Here is a 21,954-nt window from a genome sequence, read left to right on the forward strand (position 1 = left end):
GACCTTCATAGTAATAACCATATCGGATCGGTTTACATAGAACAAGGGTATAACTGAAGCGACAACTAAAGTAATTAACAATAGAGGTGAATAAGGCAAAGTTACATTTAACAAGGAGTAAAAACTTGGAAGCTTAGACAGCTGGAAAGAAAGGTAAAAGGCAGGTAGTAATTATAACATAATACGATAGCGAATACGGGTTAAAGCTTAAAGTGCTTTAACCTGGAAGTGCCAGAGTCCATCGTTTAGGAGGGTAAAAGTCCATTCGTCTAGATTAGAGTAGTGCATCCAGGTGAGAGTAATGGCGACTAGTGATTGTCTGGAGGATCAGAGAAGGCTTGGTGAAAGAGCCACGTCTTGAGTTTTTTTCTGAAAGTTAAGAGGCAAGGTTCCAATCTGAGGCTATAGGGGATGTTATTCCAAATAGATGGGCCTGCTATTGAAAACGCTTGGTCTTTGGTAGAGGAGAGGCACCTATGACACCAAGATCTCTTTCTTGGGTTGTAGCACCTAATATGGAACCCAACATTGTGTAATTATAGCATGGGTTATTTTTCCCTATATGCATCACCTTGCACTTTTCCACATTAAATTTCATCTGCCATTTGGATGCCCAATTTTCCAGTCTCACAAGGTCTTCCTGCAATTTCACTTAGAGAATAGCCACTACCATTAGCAATGGCTACATGGAATAGACTTAGTTTTTGGGTACTTGCCAGTTTTTATGGCCTGGATTGGCCACTGTTGGAAACAGGATACTGGGCTTGATAGACCTTTGGTCTGACCCAGTATGGCATTTTCTTATGTTCTTATCACAATCTGCTTGTGATTTAACTACTCTGAACAATTTTGTGTCATCTGCAAATTTGATTCTCTCACTCATCGTATTTCTTTCCAGATCATTTATAAATATATTGAAAAGTAAGGGTCCCAATACAGATCCCTGAGGCACTCCACTGTCCACTCCCTTTCACTGAGAAAATTGTCCATTTAATCCTACTCTGTTTCCTATCTTTTAGCCAGTTTGCAATCCACGAAAGGACATCACCACCTATCCCATGACTTTTTACTTTTCCTAGAAGCCTGTCATGAGGAACTTTATCAAACGCCTTCTGAAAATCCAAGTATACTATATCTACCGGTTTACCTTTATCCACATGTTTATTAACTCCTTCAAAAAAGTGAAGCAGATTTGTGAGGCAAGACTTGCTCCAGGTAAAGCCATGCTGACTTTGTTCCATTAAACCATGTCTTTCTATATGTTCTGTGATTTTGATGTTTAGAACACTTTCCACTATTTTTCCTGGCACTGAAGTCAGGCTAACCGGTCTGTAGTTTCCCGGATCGCCCCTGGAGCCCTTTTTAAATATTGGGATTACATTTGCTATCCTCCAGTCTTCAGGTACAATAGATGATTTTAATGATAGGTTACAAATTTTTACTAATAGGTCTGAAATTTCATTTTTTAGTTCCTTCAGAACTCTGGGGTGTATACCATCCGGTCCGGGTGATTTACTACTCTTCAGTTTGTCAATCAGGCCTACCACATCTTCTAGGTTCACCGTGATTTGATTCAGTCCATCTGAATCATTACCCATGAAAACCTTCTCCATTACGGGTACCTCCCCCAACATCCTCTTCAGTAAACACCGAAGCAAAGAAATCATTTAATCTTTCCGTGATGGCCTTATCTTCTCTAAGTGCCTCTTTAACCCCTCGATCATCTAACGGTCCAACTGACTCCCTCACAGGCTTTTGCTTCGGATATATTTTAAAAAGTTTTACTGCGAGTTTTTGCCTCTACAGCCAACTTCTTTTCAAATTCTCTCTTAGCCTGTCTTATCAATGTCTTACATTTAACTTGCCAATGTTTATGCTTTATCCTATTTTCTTCTGTTGGATCCTTCTTCCAATTTTTGAATGAAGATCTTTTGGCTAAAATAGCTTCTTTCACCTCCCCTTTTAACCATGCCGGTAATTGTTTTGCCTTCTTTCCACCTTTCTTAATGTGTGGAATACAGCTGGACTGTGCTTCTAGAATGGTATTTTTTAACAATGACCACGCCTCTTGGACATTTTTTACTTTTGTAGCTGCTCCTTTCAGTTTTTTTCTAACAATTTTTCTCATTTTATCAAAGTTTCCCTTTTGAAAGTTTAGCACGAGAGCCTTGGATTTGCACACTGTTCCTCTTCCAGTCATTAAATCAAATTTGATCATATTATGATCACTATTGCCAAGCGGGCCCACCACCGTTACCTCCCTCTCCAAGTCCTGTGCTCCACTGAGAATTAGATCTAAAATTGCTCCCTCTCTCGTCTGTTCCTGAACCAATTGCTCTATAAAGCTATCATTTATTCCATCCAGGAACGTTATCTCTAGCGTGACCCGATGATACATTTACCCAGTCAATAGAAGAGGAAGAAGAGAGCCAATAGAAGAGGAAGAGAACCCAAGGTTACCATTTTGAACTTCTCTCACTGGAGATACCTGTTGAGGGCATGTAGGTCCAGAATTGGACGAACGCCTCCCGATTTTTTGGGGATTAGAAAGTACCAGGAATAGAACCCTACGCCGTGCTGAGAGTAGGGTACGGGTTCTATTGCCTTGGACTGGAGGAGGGGCTCCTGTTCCTGTTTCGGAGCAGGTCTAACCATGAACAGTCCAGACAAGTGGTATATACTAAAGCTATCCCTACACTGGGTGGGAAACTGCTAATCAAACCAAACAGCATCTTGCCTGCCATTCACATCAAGCCAGTAATGCAGATTGTGCATTGAAAATGGCAGATGAAATTTAATGTGGACAAGTGCAAGGTGATGCATAAAAGGAAAATTAAGCCTTACTATAGTTACATATTAGCTCCTAATATTGAAACAGCCATGCCAGAAAGATCTAGGCATCATAATGGATAATATATTGAAATTATTGGCTCAGCATGCTGTGGTAGTAAAAAAAAAAAAAAACACATCAAAAGAGAAACCAAACAATGTCTATGACTTGGATTGACCATTGTTGGAAACAGAATATTGCGCTTGATGGACCCTTGCTCCGACCCACTATATCTTATGTTCTTAGTAAAGATCCAATGCCCCCCCAAGGAAGAACCAAAATGTATAGAGAGTCTGGTGCTTTTATGGTTTTATACCAGGAGGCTTCCAAAATCAGTCTACTTCTAAAGAAATGAGATATTTCCATCTGTTCTTTAAAGACAAGTGACTGTTTCTTACATAATATTTTTATTGGCCAACAAAACAATTCTTGGACATTTTGAGATAGATATTATCTATGTTTTGTTTTTTATAAAGAGGGAAAATTAAAGTGTTCCTATGTGGAACAGCCATTTAAATGGTCATTACAAATACTCGCTATGATGGTCTCTTAAGTCAAAGCTCTATATACCTTTTTGTCATCTGTGTATTGATTTTCACCTGAGTATTCTTGGTATTCTTGTGGCGACTGTTTAAACTTCCTGATAAACTCAAAATAAATAAATTTATTTTCACACACTGATCATATCTTCAAAATTTTGCCTTCTCTCACTGTCAAAAGGTAGGCTTTGGGGGAAGAAAAAGATTTTTTCAGAACTGAACAAGTATATTTCATGCAAAAAAACTCAAAATCCTCCACCTCTCTTCAAACAAAGAGTTCAAAACTGGCAAGTTGCTTTCTTTTCCTATTATCTTAAGTAGCTTGTTTCTTACCTCTGTATTATTGTCCTTCAGATATTTTTCAGCCATAGTTAAAATCTCCTTACAGACATCACAAGGTATGCTCCTCTGAAAGACACAAAACCACTCAATTAAAAACAAAGTATTAAAAGCAGGGGAAAAAAAAAAAAAAGCTTCCTGCATGCTACTAGTTTTTCAAATTACACTACAGTCCAGACCATGGGTCGACTTCCTATTCAGGATGAAAATGCCACAAAACTCAAGCAGATGGGCCCTATTCAGATTTATTTATTTAAAATTTTTATAGACCGACATTCATCAGGGATATCACATCGGTTAACATTGTAACGCAAACAGACGCCTGGGGAGGCGTTTTACATCGAACAGAGTTATATCAACAATTTATAACAAATTAACAAAAGAACAATTGAGGGGGGGGTAAGAGGGGGAATATAAGGAGGGAAAGTAACATTGAATGTTAAATGTTAAGAATAGGCTTTACTAATATATATAAAATAAAATAATATTATAACAGTATATACATATCCAATATGAGGCGATGACATATTAAATAAATTTGAGTATAGTTTGAGAGGAGAGGGGGGTAGAGGAACCTAGGGGGGGGGGGGGGGGGGAGAGGGAAGGAGGGTAGAATGTGTAGGGATTAAATGAAACGTAGGGGTAGAGAGATGGGGTGGGGGGGAGGGGAAGCGGCAGCAGATGCTGAAAAGAATCTGACCTGCCAGATTAAGTCTTAACCAACAAATATAAAATTAATCCTAAATTCCCCTGTATAACCTACTTTGTTTGCTTTTATAATTATCACACTAAGAACTGAATAGGGAGGGTTGTCTGGGCTATTCTGATAGAACTCCAAACAAGTAGCTGGTGAGGAAATTCCTCCATCCAAGTTATACCTAGAATAGCCCAGACCATGAGAACAAAGAGGGGAAATATTTACAAAATTAAGTGCTCTCCTCTCAATGCTGCAAAGTGGCTTCAATATCTAAACCAGAGATGATGCCCAAACAGATCCTTGGGACCCTCCCAGCCAGTCAGGTTTTCAGAATATCCCTCATGAGATTTATTTCCATGTACTCTATGTATGCAAATATTTTTCATGCATATTCATGAGGGATATCCTGAAAAACTGGGGGAGGGGGGACCAGTTTGAGCACCCCTGATCTAAATGATAATTCTTAAAACCAACAGCTCTCTGAATAGAGCTCCACACTAACTAATTTTATTCTTGAGGTTCTAGATTCCATCAAAACACCCAAGTTAACCATTACTGGTGGGCTCCCCATATTACATTTCTGTCTGTAGCCAAATGATCCACTGCAGATTACATAAAAAAAAATTACTGGGTTTGTTTTGCCAGAGTCTGTAACTTGCTTAGAGAAAAAAAAAATCTAATGCAGCAGTTCTCAACTGGTGAGTCATGACACACCAGTGTGTTGTCACACTTCCCGCCCACCCCACCCCCCACCCCCACTGCTCCCCCTGTCCCAGCAAGATGAGAACTCTTCCTCCGCCTGAAATGCAGGTAGCCCGGGAGCTGGAGTCAGCAGCACGGTCTCCTTCTTCCTGCCCCCACAGCATGGAAGAGGAAGTGGCGTACAGCAGCCGTATGCACAGGCAGAAGTACATGCCGCATTATTCCGGAGCAATGTCAACCCCCATGGGTCAATGGGCCTCCTTTCTTGAGGGCACGAGGATTGTAAGAGGTTGCTGCTGCCAGTTGCTTTTTGTTGGGAAGTGGGGGAAGTGAACGTGTGATTGAGAACCTGTATACGTAAGAGAGCATGTGTTTATGCGATTGTGAAGAGAGAGAGTGTGTGTGACAGAGAATTGTTGTGAATTAGTGGGGGAAGGAAGGAGGTTGCTACCAACTATCTCAGAGCACCTGCAAATCCAATGTTCCCAGGTGTGGAGAGCAGAGCATCTTTTAGCATTATTTTTAGTTATTGGGTCTGTGTGTCTGTTTTAAATATTTTATTGGTGTTTATACATTTTTTTTTTTATATGTTTTTAATTATTGGGTATTCCATTTGTCAGCTGTTTTGAAATCTGTTTTTCCGGTACATAAGCAGCATGAATTAGCCATGCTGTCTGGGAACGTTCTCTGAATACAGATCTTTGCCAATGAGGAGCGCCTGCCCCGAATCTCCTCAGTCTGTTTTTTTCCACGCGACAGTGCGTGGAGCTCTCTCTTCTCAATGTTTAAAAAAAAAAAAGCCAATAACTTAAATTATGAAGAGACAAGGGAGACAGAACATACTCTACGAGTGACAAGAATTCAATCAAAACTGATATTGACAGCATTTAAAAATAGATTCATACCAAGGCACCAGTCGAATTACCAATGTGCCTGCCAGCACAAAGAAGCGCCGAGGCGTCTGCTGGCACAGACTCTTCCACCGGCATGCCAACGCATCTCAGGCACCCACCCCAACTCAGGGATATCTGTCGTCCAATGCAGACGCACGGACGTGCCCTCCGGTTGACTGGTGCATCAGACTGCTTGGGCGAGAGTGAGTGTCCAGTGGATGTCCCTGCAGCACGATGCCAACATGGGGGCGCAGGAACGGGGGACCCACAATGCTGGCGTGTCATTTTTGTCGCTGCCTCTGGAAACCCGCGATGCATAGGCGACCCACAGGTCCTTCCACCTCTCGGGAAAAAAAAAAAGAAAGGGGAGGGACCTTCTCTTCAGCCACCAACATGGGTTGGAGCTCAGGAGCCCTTCCATGAAGGCTGGGTGTTGCCTCTGGAGAATGTCCTATTCCCATGGGGCCGGGATGACTATGTGCCGCTGGCTTCGGTGCATCCGAGGTGCTCTGCATCTCTACCAAGATGTCACCTCCAGTGGGCAGGGTTCCCCACGTGATTTCTCCAACAGCCAGACATCATGCTTTCTGCAGCTGCCGCGAACACTCCTATCCACGAGAACTGGTTGCCCCTTGGACCCTGCTGAACCACTGGGTGACTGATCCATCCATCCATCGAGAAATCCATCTCATGAACATCCTGAAGAGCTGGGCACACATTCTCGAAGTGGTGACTTGGAGGTCCCTACTCACTCAGATGTTTCATATCCTTAAGAAAAATCCCCCCCCCCCCCCGTCAGTCCAAAAGGAACCTACTTTGTGATACAAGTCCTGGGAGCCCCTTCTGGGGACCGTGGTCCTCCTTTTACATGGATCTCACATTCCGTCCATGGAGATCAGGTGCTCCAGACTAACTCCCTCAGACATCGGTCATTGGGGATAAACACACAACCCCCCCCCCCCGAAAATCTAGCCTCTATCCAATACATCACCGAGCAGGGGTGATATATGTCTAGACACCTTCAATTGGAGGATACTCCAATCCATTTTATTGCACATGAGGATCCAGCAACACATGATTTGTGTGGCATGGTCTTCCATGGATGTTTCCAGTCTCAGGAGCTTCTGTCCCAGAGCGCTTGGCCCTGTGGGGGCTTCACGATGCTTTCTTCATTTTAAATCGATAGAGTCTTGTGCATTGCAATGGAGTTCACCGCCAATGCCCTTACAACTAGTTGCTGTGCTTCCTTTCAGGGACGTTTAACATTGATAGGCGTACCATCCTTGTCCTCACGACATTCTTATTGTAGATAGACAAAAAAAAAAAAAAAGGGTTGTCCACCTATTACAGAGACGGAACATTGGGGGGGGGGGGGGGGGGGGAAGACATGTCTTGTCAGCCTCCTGTGAGTTTCATCAAAATCATATTCCCAGACTACCTTCTCCTATCCAGGTCGTCTTAAAACATCTGGTTTTCAGTCCATAAATTCCAACAAGGTAGTCTTCAACCTTTTGCACAAGTTTAGTTTTACTGTTCTATGCACCCCTTGTTTCAATGTAAACCAGCATGATGTGACCTGGTCATGAATGCCAGTTTATAAAATACCTAAATAAAATAAAACCTTCACATTTGCAGAGCAGTGGCATCGCCATCCTATCAGCACATGAAATCTTTGTCTCTCCTCAGTGACAGGTTTAAAAAAAAAAAAAATTCTGTAGTTCAGATTCTTTGCATCTACACCTCCTACTACGTTGAGACCGCCTGACAGGCCGCGACCTCCGGGTGTTTCTACCAGTGTAATGGAATCATGTCAGTTACCGGTGGGTGTGTCAAATTACCTCCGCGGAGTCCCACCCACAAAGAATGTCAAAACGCCAAGGTTTGAAAGATTCCCCCCAGGCCCTCCTGAGGCCTCCTGCTTCACCTGCATTGACACCAGGGTGCACTCCCTCAGCTTCCTTTGTTCCAGCACCAGATCTGCCTACACACCGAAATCCGCACTACAGGCTGTTGCAGGAGATCAACCATCTCCTCCCACAATGGCACATTCAGTGCCCCTCACCAGGGTTTGCTCCCCTAGCTTCTTCATTCACAAGAACTACGATAGCCTCCGTCAATCTTCGCTAGCAACCTTCAATCAGCAGTTACCTAACATAGCTTTTATCAAGTAGCTTTTATTTTTGAAACTATGTAACCGAAACCTTATTGGCACTATGTTAGAAAGTATTACACAATTTGAACATTACTATATGTGCCTATCTGTAAACAGTTGTGATGGTGTATGACTAAACGACTGTATAGAAACGATTTTAAATAAATAAAACAAACAGAATCCGTTCTATGGTCAATCTTCCCATAACGACACAGCCTGCCCATACAGTGCAAGCTGCTCAAACCCGAGAAACCACTGACCTGTGCCTGACAAATCCTCTCCATTCTTGGTCATAGGGCATGCGACTACATGTGCATCATCCCCAGTGGAGCCCGTTCTTCCATCCTTCCTCCACTCTGGTCTCACTCCCTCCCAGCAGGCACAGAGATTGGAGTACTGGCCGACTGCACTGTCGATGCCAGCAGCCTTGCCTCTCCGACCCCCTCTATACAGGGTGGTTGCTCCTACCAGGGAGTGAAGCTCCCCCTTTTTCACCCAACTATGGATTCAGGGTCTGTCGTCCGCTTGAAAACCAGTGCGATTCGTGACTTGCCCGGAGCTTCGAGCCCCCGGCTTTCTCTTCATATTTTCGAGCACACACCCATGGACACGCTCTGGTAGTCCAAACAACCAGATTTCCATTTTCTACTTCACCAATGGAGATCGGTCAGGTTCTTACTGCCCTGCGAAACATTTATAGAAGTCCTCGAATTGGGGGGGAAGCAGATCCATCTACCTGCACCCTGCTTCATGCCCCTAACTAAACTTCAGGGCATACAAAAAAAAAGGTATATTTGTTTTCCACGCTTGAAATCTCGGCCTCTGAGAATACTGTTATGCTCAGTCACGACCTTGTTTACAGGCATTGCCTCCCTGCATGCCTGCTACCACTGGTTGCATTCCTCAGACTGAAGGGAAGTCACTCCCATGAACAGCCTTCCCTGCAGTCCACCGCTGCATCGCAAATACTGCAAACCAAATTTCCTAATTCAGTTATCGGAGGCCAACCGATACCCCTGTGAAGCAACCCACGTATCACCACCAAAGCAGTGATCTCCTCTTCCACCCGCTTCACTCATCTCTAGATTGCACGAACCTGATCCCAGGTACAGGATTTTTCTCCTCACATGGAATTCTTCTGATCTCATTCCAAGGCACACTCCGCTCGCAACTGCCAGCAGGGCTAGAGGTGCTGCTGCACCTTTTGAGTGCTCAGCATGGTGCAAACCTGCTCACCTACCCACCATGACGTCTCGGGGAGTTCCTCCATCTCCTTTGCCGGAACCCTCTGGGCTGTTTTTGGTTCGGGCATGCCTCGGGCCATACCCCTATCAATCTCTTTCAAGCCAGAGCCAATCTCTGGACCCCGCTCGCTTCCGGGTTCATGTCAAGAATCCTACCTCTCCGGTCCTGGCCAGAGAGACAAAAAAAAAAAAGTAATAAAATATTTCCATGGCATATACACAAAGTGCTGGAGCAATTTCGTGCTCCCATCAGAAGAACCGCTAGACACTTGTCATCTAATGTTCCTCGCCTGGAAGCTGCACATTGTGGTCACCCTCACCTCCTTCAGACTCAAGGTTAAGCTGCGTACGTATCCTGCCTTTCGGCTTCCACATCAGCCAATCCATCACACTCCTGTTTTTTCCCCAAAAACCTCAAGCCTACCAAAACGAGCTTAGGCTCCATATACTCTGTGAAACCAAACTATCGCTTCTTGCGATGTCACACTCCTTCCGACTATGGAGTCCTACAGCTCTCTATCTCCTTTGCCAGAATGCCAAAAGGGCAGCTGCTGGCTCCATAATTGCTCTGGAATTCACACCAGATTAGAGTCCTGAGAGAGAAGTAAACAAGAGCAAGCCACCAGGGAACAAGATACTATCTGCAAGGTCATTGCCACTGCATCAAATGCTTGCTTAAGTATGGCCTCAATCCTCCTATCGTGTACATCCTTCAAGGCCGCTCCTTCCTCCATGGGAATAGTCGTCTGCTTGCAAACACTCTCACCACTGGATCCAGGCCGTCCAAAACCAGGCTCCCTTTGAAATTAGCCTCCAGAGCACCCCACTTAAGATCAATCAATTCTTGAACAGCCTACATACACAGGGGAAAAATAAAAAACAAAGAGGCTTTTTGCAAAGAAACCAAAATGGGAATTTTCTTTGGCTCAGACATGGAATCTGCTCCAGGTACTCCCAGCATCTTTAATGTTTGGGAAATCAGAGCAAATAGCTCAATTCAATGAAAGGACCACAACATAGTCCTATATGGTTCAGACCCAGAGGAATTTCCTCATCCTCATGCCATTAGGATCCCTAGTAAGAAGACCTGCTGCTGATCTGGGAGTACTTCAGCACTTAACAGCAGTACCAGGTATGTTGAGAGGTCACCAACTGTGACTTTGACCTGGCAGGATTGGACAGGGCTAAGGATTGTGCCTGAAGGAAAAAAAGAAAAAAAAAGAAGATTACAACCCCTGAAAGAATAGGCAGAAGGATCCATGCTAAAACCAGAAGGCATCTGAACTGTGCCCACTGAGCTACCTTCTCCTGCTGACAAACCAGGCAAGGGAGTTCCAAGGTCAGGACTTGTCTTTTCCCAGGCCCTTATCAGGCTGGGAAGAACCAGGCTTAGTAAAAATCAGAGGGAAATAATTCTCCCTAAGCCTCTAAGCTGTGCTGGCACAAGTTAGAGGGCATGCCAGGCTGAGATGCCTGAATATGAGAGGCAGCACAGAGGGAAAGGCACCTAGGTTTCTCAGCTATAGGCACCAGTCTGTCAGTATGCTTAACAGGCGACTGAAGGTGCGAGTTCAGCTGAACTCATGCTGTAAGTTATATGGATCCCAAGGCTAGGCATCCTAAACTTAAGCACACAACCAATGCAGCTCAAACTGAGTTAGGCGCATGCTTATCTGTGTGCACAGACACCGCTATCACCTGGTTACCCAAGCAGGTGTCTGACTAGGCATCCAAAAGCTGGATGCCCAGCTAGACACACTTGCATGAACTGACAGTCCTGAAGAGAGCAGCCTAATGTGCAGAGGGGAAACCCCCCCCCCCACACGAAAACACCACTGCAGCTTACCATGTGGCGAACAGAGAAAAGCCTAAAAGCAGGGCCTAGCCCAAAAGGACTGCTCAACCTGCCAGGCTGCCCATGTCCCTTAACCTTCCTCAGGGGTGGAAACGAACAAACATCGGTACAGCGTGTCGAGCACGGAGACCAGAGGAAGGAGGAGGTCCTACAAAAAAAAAAAAAAGTCTTCCTTTTTTATACATATAAACTTTTATCTGAGGTCAGCCCTTCCCAGCTGAGTATAGAGACTATCTTCGGCTGCATGGGGAAGGGCATATACTGTCACCGCCATGCTCTGCTTCCTGCACCCATTGCCTTTCAGATGGTTTTTAACAGCTAAGTCCATGCCAGCTGAGAAAACCAGCTACTGGACCAAGGCACTCGGAGGGACCACAGAAATCACCTCAGGAATTCTCAACTGGGGGAGGGCCCATTTGGTATCACTGCAGGAGAGCAGGGCAAATTAAATTTCCCTTTTATTTCTTCTTCTAAGACTTGAAGCAATCTCCACTAGAGAGATACACATCCACCATCTGCCTGAGATGGAGAATACTGGCAGGCTGGCACCACAGAAGTATATATACTGTGATGTCAGCTTTGCTCCGTCTCCATCTGCTGGTGCATAACCCACTAGTTCTGTATTCATCTGTCTGGGTGCTAAGAAAAAGCATGGGGGTGGCAGCATCTTGTTAAAACTGAAGGATGAATGGATGGTGCAACATACAGGGAGATACTGCAAGACAACCTGCTGCGGTGTGCTAAAAAACAAAACTAGGGAGAAAGTTCACCTTTCAGCAGGACAATGATCTCAAGCACAAGGCCAAAGCAACACAGGACTGGTTGAACAAAAAGATGAATGTTCTATAATGGCCAAGTCAAAGTCCAGATCTCAATCTACTCCAGAATCTATGGCACTATTTGAAAATTGCAGTCACTCAAGCAACCTGGAGTAAATCTGCCATGAAGAATACGCAAAAATTGCTCCCAAACAAACACGTGTGCAAAGTTGGTAGTAACTTACCCCAACTGACTTAAAGCTGTTAATGCAGCAAAAAGTGGTTCTACCAAGTACTAAGTCCAGTGGTCCCCAAACCTGTCCTGGAGGGCCACCAGCCAGTCGGGTTTTTGGGATATCCTCAATGAATATGCATGAGAAAATTTGCATACACTGCCTCCATAACATGTAAATTCTCTCTCATGCATATTCATTGAGGATATCCCAAAAACCCGACTGGCTGGTGGCCCTCCAGGACAGGTTTGGGGACCCCTGTACTAGTCTAATTGGGTTGAAATCTTATGCAAGCAGCATTTTTATTTTACAAAAAATGCAAACAAATAATGAATTGCAACTGATAATATACTTTTAAGAACATACTGGTTTGCAATAAATATACTGTCTGGAACAATCTGTGTGTCATTTGTAACCCACACAAATCTGCTGACTTTAGGGAATTGAGTACTTTTGCAAGCCAATGTATAATCCAATAGCAAAAGGTAAAAACACACAGGTCTCATATTGCAATGCATATCACTGTAAAGCCAACTTGTGTTGTGATTTTCATAAAGGCCAACATCCAATTTTACAAGTTAAATGTGAGTCTAGAAGAGGAATATACAGAAACCCTTTTCAACTTTATCATAAGTGGTTATGAAACAAAGTTAGTTCTTACACTGGCAGCTGACCCACTGATCTAGAAAAAGGGTCAAACTGTCAGAAAGCTGCAATCAATTGGATTTCCAAAAATTCACAATGAATGAGCATAAGATCTATTTGCATGGACTGCCTGCACTGCATGCAAACCTATCAAAGAAATCCTGAAAATAATTAGGTTGCAGCCTTCAAGGACAGAGTTTGGGGACTCTGGTCTATCAGCTGCTGACAGAAGACCTAAGTTCAGTTCTTGGCCCTGCCTCCTGCTCTTTGGTCTTCAGGGATGGTGTCACTGTAGAGAATGTTACTGCCTGAATTCAGTGAACAAGTCCTAGCCATCATTCAAGGTTAGTAACACTACCTACTAGTTGGCTCCAGAACGTATTTGTACTGGATTCCATGAAAGAATCAGAGGATTGCGCAACTCAACTAGAGAACAGTCACTGTGATGGCTCAGGTTCTAATACAATGGCATTTAAAAAAAAAATTGGAGGGGGAATACCCATACACAAAACTGAGGTTACAAATAAAGGTTCATAATTCTATAGGCTACAGGGGTAGGTTCCAATTGAGCTGGAAAGCCAGAGGAGCAGGTAGAAAGCAGAGTTGCTTACCTGTAACTGGTGTTCTCCTTGGACCACAGGATGTTAATCCTTAGACATGGATAGCATTGGATGGAGCCCAGCATGGAAAACTTGTCCATTTCGAGAACTTTGATGAGCATACTCTGCATGCCACTATCCACGTGGGGTCCCGCTTCAGTCTCATAACAGAATTACAATAAAAATAAGCCACAGGAGGAACACGTACAGCAAAAGATTCCAAGGCCATGGCAGGACCAGGACATCTACGCCTTCCGTGCCGTGCTCTCCTGTGACTGAAGAAATGTGCTGCCTTCGCATTCCGTTGAGTGGCCATCAGATCTAGGTGGGGCGATCCTCATCTTTACATCAGAAGCTGCATTGCTTCTGAGAGTTCCCACTCTCCCGGATCTAAGTGCTGGTGACTGAGGAAATCTGCTTGAACATTGTCTACTCCTGCGATGTGAGAGGCCACTAGTCAGGAGAGGTGAGCTTCTGCCCATAACATCAACTTGTCGGCCTCTTGGGAGACGTACTGACTACTCATGCTGCCCTGCCGGTTGATGTATGCCACCGTTGGCGCATCATCTGAGAGAATTTGCACTGCATGCCCTTGGAGTAAAGGAAGGAAATGAATGAGCACCAGGCGGGCCGCCCTGGTTTCCAGACAATTGATGGGCCAGGTTGCCTGGGAGGGTGACCATTGTCCCTAAGTCGACTGTGATCCGCAGACTGCTCCCCAGCCTGAGAGACTGGCGTCCGTGGTGACTACTGTCCACGGGGGGGGGGGGGGGGGGGATTGTCAGGTCCACTCCTTTCAGTAGATGATCCAGGTTGAGCCACCAGAGCAGGCCGTGTCTGGTCAAATCCGCTAGTGGGAGAGGGGCATGAAACTTCCGCAACACAAGTTTCCAGTGCGAGAGTAATGCCTGCTGGAGCGGCCACATACGGGCAAAGGCCCATGGCACCAAGTCTATGGTGGATGCCATGGAGCCCAGCAATTGGAGGTAGTCCCAGGCAGTGGGCGGGGATAGAGTCCGGAAAAGTCTCAGTTGAGAGATGAGAGAGCGATCTCAATCCCGAAGGAGGAAGACTTTCCCCTGTGCGGTATTGAAGTGTGCCCCCAGGAAATCTATGGTCTGTGAAGGAGAGAGATGACTCTTGCGGAGGTTGATGACCCAACCAAGGGATCGTAGGAGATATAGAACCCATTGTACCGCCAGCTGACACAGGTTCTGGGACTTTGCCCGAATGAGCCAGTCGTCCAGCTAAGGATGAACTAGGATTCCTCTCTTTCGCAGAGCTGCTGCTATGACCACCATTACCTTGGTGAAAGTCCGTGGAGCTGTCGCTAGGCCGAACGGGAGAGCCTGGAACTGAAAATGTTGTCCCAGAATCTTGAAACGAAGGAAGCACTGATGAGACTGGAGAATGGGAATATGTAGATAAGCTTCCTTTAAGTCTAGGGAAGCTAAAAGCTCTCCTTCGTGAACCGCTGCGATGACGAAGCGTAAGGTTTCCATCCTGAGGGCCTTGTTGACCATCTTGAGGTCGAGGATAGGAAGTCTCCTTCCTTCTTGGGAACCACGAAAGAAATGGAATAGTGGCCTGCCCCTAGTTCCGACAAGGGAACTGGGATGATGGCCCCCAAGTCCAGGAGTCGGGTCAGCGTGCTTTTGCTTCAGACCGCATGGGGAAAAAAGACGAACCCGTCCCGCAGACGTCGAGCAAATTCTAACACGTAGCCATGCTTTATGATATCCAAGATCCATTAGTCTGATGTGATCTTGACCCACTCCCCGTAGAAAAGGGACAGGCGTCCACCGATCCTGGGGTTGGAGTGGGCCAGTAAGATTTCATTGCATGGACTTTTGAGGTCCCTTGGGAGGGGCTGTCCCTGGACTGCCTGCGACCCTGAAAGGAATGAGACCAGGACTGTGACCAGGAGGAGGTATTTCTCTGTGGGACTGGTCTGGACTGACAAAAATGATGTCGTCCCCGGAATCGGCAAAGCGAGGAACCGAAAGTCCTAAAGCCCCGAGGTCGGTCTTCTGGTAACTTGTGAACCTTATTCTCTCCAAGAGACTGGATGAGCTGGTCCAATTCGTCCCCAAAAAGCAACTTCCCTTTAAATGGCAAAGAGCGGAGTCTGGCTTTGGAAGAAGAATCTGCTGACCAATTGCGGAGCCAAAGTAGGCGACGAGCGGAGACGGCTGAGGCCATGGTTCTGGCCAGGACCCGGAGATCAGAGAGCGCATCTGCCCCATATGCCATAGCCGCCTCCAGTTGATCCGCTTGCTGTGCTTCATCCGGAAGAAGCTCTTGGGTGCCAAGTAATTGTTGCATCCAATGAAGACCTGCATGTTGCACGAGGGAGCTGCAGACAGCCGCATGCACTCCTAAGGCTGAGACTTTGAAGATCATCTTCAGATACACGTCAAGCTTACGATCTTGGGTGTCCTTTAGCGCAGTGCCCCCGGTGACCGGGATAGTTGTCCATTTTGTGACCAGACACCAAAGAATCAACGCTGGGCACCTTGAGATCTAAGGAATCCTCAGGAAGTGGGTAAAGCTTATCCATTGCTCGTCCGACATGGAAAGTGCCATCCAGGACATCCCACTCTCTGGACAATAACTGGAGTCTGATGAAAAGGAAAGTGTTCGTGGGGGGGGGGGGGAACAAAGGCCCACCAAAAGAGGATCTCCCTTCCTCCCCATCTCATTAGGGCCTGCAGGTTCCTGTGGGGCTTCAATGTCCAGTTCCTCCAGAACCTGTGGAATGAGTGGGTCCACTCATTCCACAGCCCATTGAAAGCATTGTAGAACTCGTGGGTCATCTGCTTCCAGCAGCAGAATGGGGTCATCCAAGTCAGGGCCCATGTGTTGGAGAAGGAAGGGGTCTGGATTGGGTGTCTGAGAGACCCCCCCCCCCCCCCCCGAGAAGGACCTGGCGTGGCAGGCGGGAGCCCCCTCTGGTGCCTGCCCCGGGGGGGGGGGGGGGCTGAAGGCTGTGAAGCCCCTGCGGTACCTGTCCCTGGGGGGAAGCAGGGGATCAGTAAAGACATCTGGAACCTAGTTATCTTGGGAAGAGGAGGAGCTGCTGGATCTTGTGAAGCTTGCTAGATATGCATTGTGCATAAGCAAAATAAACTGCGCTGAAAAAGGTCCGGGGGGGGGGGGGGGGCAGGAGGAACCCCAGAAGGCTGCCCCTTGCAGGACTTGTCGGCATCAAAATCAGCAGGGGGAGGGGAGAACCGGAGTCCTCCGGTACATCAGGAGACGCCAGAGCAGACAGCTCCGAATCCAAGATGGCTACCGCTCCTTCAGCAGCGCAGGTGGGAGCTGGCCTCGAGGGCGGGTTCGCAGAAGCGCGCAAAAACGAACAGCCCTCTGGGGTGGCAGTCCAAACAATGCCTTCTCGGGAGAGTCGGCCCGACTCCCCGCAGGCTGAACATCACGCGGAGCGCGGCATGGGAGAGGGCAGATCGCTCTCCCGAAGTTACACAGCAGCAGGCTCAAGCGAGCTATGCAGAGGAATGGCGCTTCTCTGCTCAGGAGGGCCCAAGGAATGAACGGCTTCTCAGGGGGAAGAAGTTGGAGCCACCAACATTCACCCTAGCTACTGCTGCAAAAAGGAAAATACAGGAGATAAAAACACTTACCTCCAAGAGCAGACAGGAGAAGAAGAGTCATACCCAGTTCAACAATGTAAAAAATAATGAAGAGTGCTGGGGGAGCCGAAGGTGTCCCCTGCCATCTGCTGGAGTCAGAGAAAAATACTGAAGGGACTCAGAGGGTGCTCCAACCTATAAGGGGCTGTCCTCAGTTTTTTTGCTCTGACTCCCATCTGCTGGAAGGGGGACATAACCCACTGTCTGGACTGATCCGGGTATGTACAGGGAATGTAAAAATTAATCTTACGGCATATTGTTTACCCTCGTATCATTAAAATCCTTACCAGGAACAGGATATGAACTTATCTGCTCCAATAACGCTTGCGACAGAAGCAGTGTTGGAGGGCCAGGAGTGGGTAAGTTCATACCCTGCATCTGGCAGCGATTTTATTTTTTTTTTTGAAATATTTATTAGATTGAACACAGATGAAAGAGGAAATGCAAATTTTAACAAATTTTCTCCGTCCCCACATCCACAACAGATACAACCAAAAGTGAACAGGACAGACGTCTGGCTCTTTAACGCCAAACTCCAAAATGAAACTCCCCATCTGGCAGGGATTTTAAAGACCAGGGGGGGGGGGGGCCCAATCTACAGGCACAAACATGTTCTCAAAAATAGGAGGGGATTAGGGTGTGGGGGTGCATGGCCTGACAGTCAAATGAAATTTGGAGTATCGATGGGGAAGGAGAGGAGAATCAGGCCCTAGGCCCCTTTTTTTTTTTTTTGTAACATAGCACTACTTATCAGCTCTCGAAGATATCTGTTAATTAGCAATTTATCTGGACTTCCAAGGCTAGATAACATTAGCTAGTATAAAGGTATCTGGCTAACTGACAGATAGAAGTGAAATTCAGACAATTAGATGGATAGCTTATCTTATTCCTGAAACACCCCACCCATTGCCTCTTATTCACCTAGGTTTTATTTATTTAATATATTTCTATACCAGACTTCATGAATGGGATTCATATCAGGCCAGTTTACATGGAACTAGGGGGTTTAACAATTGTAACCAAACAAGAAGGCTGAAACAAGCAAAGTTACATGAGTAGCCAGGAAGTAGACAGTGAGGAATTAACTACATATAAACAATATATGACAAATAAAATATTAAGGGTTCAGAGATTAGTAAACATCCCATTCCTTGGGCTGAGTCTGACGTAACATTTTTGAGTTAGGGGAAGGCTTGGAGGAAAAGCCACGTCTTAAGTTTTCTTCGAAAGGTGAGGAGGCAGGGTTCCAGTCTTAGGTCAGTCGGTAGTCTGTTCCAAAGGACTGGGCCTGCTGTGGAGAAGGAACGTTCTTTGGTGGATGTTAGAAGGGTAGATTTAGTAGGTGGGACTTGGAGGGTTCCTTTGTAAGCCTCTCTGATAGGTCTTTCCGAAGAGCGGTGTTTGAGAGGGGTCTGTAGGTCTAGTGTGAGCTGTTTGTGGATTATAGTGAGTGCTTTATGTAGAATTCTGTATTTTATTGGCAGCCAGTGTAGGTTTTGGAGGATGGGGGTGATGTGAGCACGTCTGTTAGTGTTGGTTAAGATTAAGTTTTAGCTAGATAATGACTTACCTGGCTAAAAGCTAGCCAGATAAATGGCTCAGTATTCAGAAACTTACCATTTAGATGGATAATTTCTGAGTTATCAGTCTAAATGGCTTTGAATATTGATCCCCAAAAAGTGATTGATAAATACTGAGCTGTGGGCAGGCTAAACATTAATAACCTATTATAATTTTCCCAAGAACTCAAATCCATGTGAGCATATTTAATTACATTTCAAAAAGGATGTAAGCATTTACCAGTCAAGAATATAGAGGGGATCCTTGGTGACCAACTGTATAAATAAAAATACAGAACTACTTCCCACAGCTGGGCAACTTGCAGACAGTCCCACCACAAGTGAAGGTAGGTTCCTCTAGCGCCACACCCCTTCCAACAGAGATAAACAGCCCTGAACATCTTACTCAACCTAGCAGGTGAGAGTGCCATCTGTACAAAACTTTGTATCCATTTTCTTTTGTGGCTGAGCAATAAAATAAAAAAAAAAAAAAGGGGGGGGGGGGGAACTTATCTGGGCCAAGTATTGCACATTAACAATATCTTTACTGGAAAAGGCTTTCTGACCCATGCATTCAAATTTTATGTTCTTGGTTACATTTTTTCCAGAGGTCTCTCTATTAAGAAACCTACAATTATATTCCTGTCCTCATTAAGCTGCAATGAGGAAGTATTTTCAGGATAAATAGAACTGAAATGCTTTAGACATCAATGCCTGCACAGGTAGACACTGGATTCACACAGATGCTATATTGCCTGCAAACATCTAACAAAAAAAAGAAAAAAAAACCCACACATACACCCCACCCACAAACCACTTACTATAGTGGGCTTGCTCCAGACGGTCTGCCAGCAGTGTTTCACTGCCCCACACTGTGATGCAGTATGGATATTCTGACACCAAATCTTTGGACCCTTTGCGCATTGCTCCTTTCCCAGCAGAGGAAGTGCCACAACTGCCAATACAATAAAATACATACAAAGTTATTGCTTTCTATTCTTTAGATGCATCACTTCCTTAAAATGTTGATCTAATGGACATGAGCAAAGCACAGATGATACAACTACGGCAACATATTCCTAACAGTACTAAAAATAAAACCTTTAACTGCAGAGCAGCTGGCCTATACCTGCTTTGTGTATATGTGATTTCAGGACATAATACTACAAATACTAAGTCAAAAGGCTGAAACTACGCTTTATATTCATGTGTATAATCCATTTTATCCAATAGGTTCAAACACATAATTCAAAACAGTAGCAGCATAAGGTGATAATTAAATCAATAACCGATTAAAATAGCAGCATAAACCATATAAACAATTTGCTGAGCAACTTACATATAACTGAAATAAATAAGATAAAAATGCACAATAGTAAGAACACAACTAAGCATTAAATACCAAAATTAGTCACGGTTAAGTTAAACACACAGAATGAGAGATTTAAAAAAAAAAAAAGTCAGCTCCCATGTATCAAAAATGAGTTACCTACAAAAAGTATTCTGATGACAACAGTGCATCTGTTTTCACATGTGATATTAAGTTCATGTGACAGGTTCTTATGTTCATCACTCCCTACACCAGGTTCTAAGATTAGAAGGCCTGAACAGAAAACCAACATGGAGAAAGAAAATCCCCCAGAATCCTTGGGTTTTCTTAGCCTGCTTTGGCTGAATGAACTCTAGGTGACTTGCTGAGAATGACTTGCAAACTTCAGCTGGTCAGGAAGGCAAGCTGGCACCAGAAAGGTGAGGCCTATTCATTGGGTCATAAAGAAGAAACCAAAGGCAGAAGCTTCAGGCACTATTCTCAGGAGTTTTTATCAACACAGCCACAGATGTGTTAATTATCTTGACCAGTAAGATTTTAACAGAACAAAAGGACTGTCTCGAGAGTCACGGTAAATGGGCCCCACTTCCTGGGAAAACTAAACTAATCAGGGGTAGCTAGGGATGATCTTATCATGCAGTTGACATGACAACCCATGTAAACGATCCTTTGGGCAGTCACGCACACTAGAATCTTCCACAATATTATATGTTATCTACAAAAGAAGGATCACTTCCGGTGTACGATGAGATGCTGGTGGACAGGTTGTCAGAGACATGGCATCAGCATCTCCCAGGAATACTTATGTTGTTCAATAAAAGATTATGCTTTCTATAAAAATCTAAGTGTTCTTGTCTCCCTGGCTATAAGCATCATAAAGAATGGCATGGCGCTTAAGATATGTTTTACCACTCAATCAACAAAAATGAATCATAATAGCTAAAGTAGTATACAGGCCATGGTACGGACAAGCCCCAGACATTGTCACAGCGAGTGAAAGAACTTTTGCCCAGGTCAACCTTAAGCATTGTCTCAGTGGAAACAAGAGGCCTTGCCCTGAGACAGTGAAGGATATCTTATCAAGATGTACCTCTTTGCAAATGTCTGTCTAAATTAAGAGAGAAACTCATAAGCAGGAGTTATGGATGAGCCAAAGCAGAGTCCAGAGGTCACAATGACCCTCCCACCCTTGGAAGAGAGAAGGGGGGCAATCAGAGAAAAAACAAACACTCTTGGCATAACAGCTTGGTATACAGACATGGCAGTTCTCCCCCCAAAGAAATGGGGAGGGGGTAGAAGACCCACAATGTGGTAGCCCCCCCCCCCTTGAGGAAATGGGGCAGGGGAAAGACCTGCAATACAGCAAAAGACCCTCCACGTGAATATAGATTAGCTTATGCATATTTATCAGATGGAAAGTAAAAGGCAGGGGGCAAAAAGCAGCAAAAACCCAAAAAAGCGAAAGACCCCCCTGGGGACATGAACTCTGATGAGGAATCCTGAAAAAAAAAAGAGCCCTGAAATCAGAGAAGGGACTCCAGAAAGGAGAAAAAAAAAAAAAAAAAAAAGAGGGGGGGAACCTGAAGCAGACCAGCATCTCTGCTACTGAGGAAGGAGAAAGCTAGGTGTGGCCAAGAAACCGGGGTAGGAGACGACACCCAGCTCGGATGCCAAGAGTCTGGGACAATGAAGGGCGAGAGCAAACCCAGATAGTCTAGAATGTGTAAAAGCCAGAAGCAAGATTTTTTCCATGACCGCCTGCCTGCTCTGCCAGTACCATGCCCAGGAAGCTTCTCTTCTGCCCACATTCTCTAGACCTCCAGCCAGCATCTGCTTCAGAGGTGAACAGAGAGGTATCGCCTGACGCAGGACCAAGGGTAAGTTAGCCATAAGTATTAATATAATAAGCAGGCTAAGGTTTATGGCATG

At 45.2% G+C, this 21,954-nt stretch overlaps 1 protein-coding gene across 3 annotated transcripts in view; it reads right to left on the bottom strand.

Annotated features, from left to right (window-relative positions):
* Positions 1 to 21,954, bottom strand: part of PSAP (prosaposin) — a 198,167-nt gene that overhangs the window by 147,375 nt on the left and 28,838 nt on the right. For all 3 annotated transcript variants that reach the window (XM_029609276.1, XM_029609275.1, XM_029609274.1), the window contains exons 2-3: positions 19,517 to 19,650; positions 3,703 to 3,777 (exon numbers count right to left, since the gene is read on the bottom strand). In XM_029609276.1, the coding sequence (XP_029465136.1) occupies positions 3,703 to 3,777; positions 19,517 to 19,650 (209 nt within the window). The remainder of the gene's footprint in view (positions 1 to 3,702; positions 3,778 to 19,516; positions 19,651 to 21,954) is intronic.

The sequence above is a fragment of the Rhinatrema bivittatum genome, chromosome 7 (assembly GCF_901001135.1).
Source record: "Rhinatrema bivittatum chromosome 7, aRhiBiv1.1, whole genome shotgun sequence".
Lineage (NCBI taxonomy): Eukaryota > Metazoa > Chordata > Amphibia > Gymnophiona > Rhinatrematidae > Rhinatrema > Rhinatrema bivittatum.